Source organism: Echinops telfairi, unplaced genomic scaffold (genome assembly GCF_000313985.2).
Source record: "Echinops telfairi isolate 266 unplaced genomic scaffold, ASM31398v2 ScPeMD7_18;HRSCAF=68, whole genome shotgun sequence".
Taxonomy (NCBI): domain Eukaryota; kingdom Metazoa; phylum Chordata; class Mammalia; order Afrosoricida; family Tenrecidae; genus Echinops; species Echinops telfairi.
The window spans coordinates 29762388-29767935 of NW_022103915.1; the positions used below are offsets into that span (position 1 = coordinate 29762388).

At 50.8% G+C, this 5548-nt stretch overlaps 1 protein-coding gene across 3 annotated transcripts in view; it reads left to right on the forward strand.

Annotated features, from left to right (window-relative positions):
- Nucleotides 1–44: 44 nt before the first annotated feature.
- Nucleotides 45–5548, forward strand: part of ERG28 (ergosterol biosynthesis 28 homolog) — a 10996-nt gene continuing 5492 nt past the window's right edge. The window contains exons 1-2 of one of the 3 annotated variants that reach the window (XM_045287915.1): nt 45–297; nt 3802–3946. In XM_045287915.1, the coding sequence (XP_045143850.1) occupies nt 3814–3946 (133 nt within the window). In that variant the 5' untranslated portion in view covers nt 45–297; nt 3802–3813. Of the gene's footprint in view, nt 298–888; nt 1026–3801; nt 3947–5548 lie in introns of those variants that run through there. The other 2 variants (XM_045287914.1, XM_045287916.1) reach the window with 2 other exon arrangements.

Consider the following 5548-nt stretch of genomic DNA (forward strand, 5'->3'; position numbering starts at 1 on the left):
GACCCCTCACGCCGCTCTCAGCGAGAGAACCCACTGCGTGAGCAGCGTACCCTGGAGGAGGCTGGGACAGCGACAACCGCTGATTGGCAGTAAAGGGGTTCACTCCCCATCTCCTGCTCGGAGCGAGGGTGACAGAGCCAATCAAAGCGGAGACTGATGGAAAGGACCCAATCGTGGGGCCGGCCTGAGGGTGGGGGCGGGGACAGATGGTCCAGGTGGACTCCAGACTGGAGGTGTCTTAGGGGAGCTTCTTAGCCGACGCCGATGCTGCTGCTGTGCTGAGAGACCAGTCTCCAGGTAATCAGATCTTGGGGGAGAAGAGGGAGGAAAAGCATCTATTTGGAAGGATCCAGAGAATCTGGAAAAATGAGCGTGGGGTGCAAGGGGAGGCAACATTTTGGAGGAAAAGGTCTCGAAAGACGAAAAGGGAGAAACGAGAATGGAGAAAACTTAGTAGATTCGAATAACGAATGAATGGATAAAGGAATGAACAGTCACCCCGAGCTTAGTATTGTGCAAGGAACTCTCACTTGTTTATGTAATTCTCATAATAACCCTTGAAGTACATCTCTTCATTTTGCAGGTGAGAAATTCGGGGCTGAAAAGTGTACCCGACGTGCCCAGGATCATACAGCTTCTAAACTTTAGAGTCTAAAGGTTAGAAGCAAAATAGGAATTCTTCCCTACATACCCTTCCTGGGGCAGGGCAACAAGTATCAGATAGCTTTGTTGCTGTTGGGTGTAGGGGGGTCATTGTCAAGTCACAGAGACTCCGTCTGGTCCTGTACCATCCTGACAATTATTATACTTTAAACCATTGTTGCAGCCACTATGCCAGTCCATCTTGCTGAGGGTCTTCCTCTTTTTTGTAGACCCTCTACTTCACCCAGCGTGATGTTCTTTGGCAAAGACTGATCTCTCCTGATGATATGTCAGAAGTACATGAGGACTAAGTCCATCCTCGATATTAAGAAGCATCTGGCTATACTTCTTCCAAAACAGATTTGTTTTTCTGGTAGTCCATGGTATGTTATTTAATAACACTGTAGTTCAGTTGCACTGGTTTTTCTCAGGTCTTTATTATTCATTGTTCATGCCTATGACGCAATTGACAATATGGCTTGGCCCAGACCCACCTGAGTCCTCCAAGTGACATCTTTGCTCTTAAACACTTTAAGGAGTCCATTGGCTGAAGATTTTTTCCTGAAGCTATACGGATAGTTTAACTCAGCTGCCTGCCATTGAGACAATTTGGACTCATAGCGACTCTGTAGGGCAGAGGAAAACTGCCCTTACAGGTTTCCAAGACTATAGTATGGAGGTAGTAAGCCTCCTCTTTTTCCCACAGAGCAGATAGTGGTTTCGAACTGCTTATCTTGTAGTTCGCAGCCCAACTCATAACCAGTACACTAGGCCCCAAAGCTCCAGGGACATGGATTTGAGGGCTTGTTAGATCCATTGAAAGTGTGCCCAGGCTCTTCCCTCATCAGCTGTTTGTTAGGATTTCTCAGACTGCCTGTGACGTGGGAGATATTCACTCAGCCAGAAAGGAAAGCATTTGTGCAGCTATTCCTGACCCTGGGAGGACAGAACTTGAGTCTCCTGAGGGAAGTGAAAACTAAGGCGGCTGAGGAGATCGCCACCCTGCTGTAACCCTGTGATGTCCAGTTGGAGTCCCATTCTCTCTAGAATTTAAGAAAGTCCACCTCTGTGATTCACCTTTCTCTGAGAGGTTTGTCAGTCCCTCCTCCTCGCCCCCTTCCTCCTCTAGGGTACTCTCTCCATGTGTGTGCGCTTGTGTGTGTGTGTGTGTGTGTGTGTGTGTGTGTGTGTGTGTGTGTGTGTGTGTGTTTCACACTGTCTTGAGCCATTGTAGAATTTTTCTGTCTGTCTCAGCTAGGTAGGGGAAGACCATACTGAAACTCCTACAGCCAGAGTGACAAAGGAAGCCCAAGAGTTTATTACACATCAGGCCCAGCAAGTTAGCCTGTGAGCAGATAAGCCATGGGCCCCAAAACAGGGCCCCCACACAGGACATCGAGCTGACTGCTCCATTGTTAGATTCTTTACCCACAGAGATTTGACTTAAACCCTTTCATGACTGATGGGACATACACAAGGGGCTTCAAAAAGTTCATGGGAGGAAAAAAATCCATAATCTCTGAACTCCCATTTTCCCAGCAGCTTTGGGGAGCCCCACATAAAGCTCCCACCAACATGTTGCAGCCTCTCTGGTTTCTTAGGAACCTGTCACAGTCATTGGATGGGCTCCCACCTGGCAGGGCCTGTGTAACTTCCCCCCACCATGATAGCAACAGAAAACTCAAAGCAGAAACTAATTCAGCCCTGAAAGGATTAAGGTGATTGAAATCACTGCTCAGCAAGCATTGATACAACTTCAAATATATGTATATAACACCCCTAGCTGTATTTTGTTACACAGCCTATAGATACAGATGTGACCCCTATAGATAGAAATATGACCTCTAACCATATTTTGTCCACAGCCTATAGACCAGCAGTTCTTAACCTGTGGGTTGCAATCCCTTTGGGGGTCGAACCACCCTTTCACTGATTCATAACAGTAGTAAAATGACAGTGATGAAGTAGCAACAGAAATAATTTTATGTTTGGGGGTCACCACAACATGAGGAACTGTCTAAAAGGGTTGCAGCATTAGGAAGGTGGAGAACCACTGCTATAGATAGATACAGATGCGATCTGCTTGTCTTCCTCACAAATGGGAATATGAGCAAAATATCCTCCCCCAGTGAGGCAGTATTGCAAAATGAGTCTGACAGATGATACTCTGTATCTGAGCTGTGTCATATATGACCTCACATAGATGTCATATGTGACCTCAGGCCTCTCTGTGCCAACTTGAATCTGGAAAATGGGACTACTAATGATGCTCCCTGACTTCAATGTAAGGATCACATGAGAGAGCTTATGTTAGGTCCTTGACACAGTGCCCAGCACATAGCAAGTGACCGCTAACTGTAAGTGATCATTTCTCATGTGAACTGACATCATGCTAGCTGGTTCCCTGCCCCTAGTTCTCAAGGTGCAGCAGTTTATTCCTTTATAACAGTAGACTATCCAAGTTTAGGAGCCTGGTGCACATGAGAAGCAGAGTCGAGAAAACCAATAATGACACTGACCTCACACCATCGGTTCCACTGAAACATAGTAGAGGCTCAGAGGACCTGTCACCCATAGCTAGGTTGGCATATATTGCATCACTGCCTTCCAAAGGACTGACCTGAATAACGAGGGTCGAAGTCAACCTGTAGGAGGAATGATTTGGGGCACTGCTTTGGAGAAATTGCATGAACAGAAGTCAGTAAACCGGCCCCACGACCATCAGGTCAAGTAGGACAACTGAATACGTATTGCAAGGCCTGTATTTGTGTGTGACTGCATACTGAGACGCGTTTCTATACACGGAAGTCCATCTCGTTGCTCTGTAAGGACATTTATTGCCATTCCGTCATCTCCATGGCTCCCTCCAGTCTGTCATTCCCAACCTGAGATTCTGTAGCGCTCATGGCTCTGGGTCAAGGTCAGCACACGTCGTTGGTGTGAGATTACGTCATCCTCCCAGACAGCATGGCGAGGCTGTGAAGCAGAAGGAGCTGGGTTTGGACCCAGCAGAAAGCGGGGGCCACGGGTGGGCTGTGCAGTTGCCTCATGGACTTGAAACCCAATTGACGACGAGGTTGACCAGCCTGCTCAGAGCTGAGAGCCTTGCGTTGGAGTAAACGGACCCTCGTCTCATGTCCCTCTGCCTCTTGCCCCCAGGCAGAACACACCATGGGCCGATTCCTGAACGTGCTGCGCAGCTGGCTGGTCATGGTCTCCATCATCGCCATGGGGAACACACTGCAGAGCTTCCGAGACCACAGCTTCCTCTACGAGAAGCTCTACACGGGCAAGCCAGACCTGGGTGAGGCGGCAGGGCCATCACAGCATGGGGGGGGCGGGGGGAGGGGGGGACCATGCTGGGCTGCACGTCAGAACAGCCCCAGGGAACTGAAACAAGCAAAAATGGAACAGGCGGCACCCCCCCCTACAACCTACCTGACTTCCCAAACCTTCCCCCCACCAGGGCCCGGGACCTGTTCTTTAAAAACTCCCCAGGCAGTTCTGGGCTGCCCAATCCAGTATGGGGTACCCACATGTGTACTAGACTTTATGCATACCATGTGACCCTTTTGCACCCCAAACTTCTCTGACTACCTCAGCCTTCTTTTTACACCATCCTGGGGAACTGGTCTGTCCAAAAAAAAAAAAAATTAGAAGGGCAAGTTAGGAATGTAGTTAACTGGTGATACTGTGATCCCTCACTCAAAACTGAAAAAGCAAACGCATTGCGTGGATTCAGTTCCAACTCAACAGCATCCCCGAGGACAGAGCCCGCCTCCCGCCCCCCCACCCCACCTTAGGGTTGCCAAGGCTGTCGTTTTCACTGAAGCCCACGGCTGCATCTTCCTCCCACAGAGCTGATGGTGGACTCGAACCACAGACCTTTCCGTTAGCAGCCCAGTTCCCAACCACGGTGCCACACCAGGAAGCCAGCCTTAAAGCAGCTTTCCGTGGTCTCTCTTCAGGTGGCCCCCCTCAGAGCCGGTTTTTATTCTGGGTTACAGAGGGAAAGAATCGAATCCCAGATCATCCCAAACTGTGACAGAATCCCTGAGGAGATACGCCAAGCCCCCGATTCCACACTCATTCCCACCCCCACCCCCTACCCCCAAAGTAAAACATCCGAAGGAGGTCCGAGGTGGGCTTTGCCGGCGCTGAGTCCCCCCATACTGAGAGCTTTCAGATTCCAGCCTGGGCTCTCCTCGCGCCCATCTGTCGGGTCCTTGGTCCTGCGGCAGTTTTCTAGCCAGCAGCTCCATCACGTGGACAGCCAGCCCAGATTCAGGCACTGGCCTGGCCCCGTTTCCTGCAACATCTGGGTGTCAAAGGAAATGAAGTAGGCTAAGGCTCGTTTTGAACAAAGCTCACCGACTCCCAGGGTAACACTGGGAACGTGGTGGCACCATTCCATATTCTTGTCCCCCATGATGGTCTGGGAGTCTTGGGCAGACCCGCAGCATGCCCGGGTGATGGAGAGTAAAGAGGGCACAGACCTGGCTACAGGATGCAGAGCTGAGCAGTGGTGTGTGCCCATCCCACTGGCGGCCAAGACAGTCTGCTCCCTGGTGAGCGAGGGGCTGCCATGGGCCTCTGCTGGCCTAGCAGTGCTCTGGAGAGTCCTGCAGCATTCCAACCGGTGTCCAGGCTGGTGGCGGTTCTTGGTGCTGCCCAGTGGATTCCGGCTCATGGCCACCCTGTGCTCACCGAGAGCTGCGCTGTAGGGTTTTCAGACTGTGGCCTTCTGGAAGCCGGGCAGCAGGCATGCCTTCTGAGCTGCCTCGGGGTGGGCATCTGCCTGTTGTCAGGTGCTCTCGGGTTGGTTCCGACCCATAGTGACCTGTTACGGACAACGGAAAGCAACTGCCTGGTCCTGCACCATCCTCACACGTGTTCCTGTGCTTCA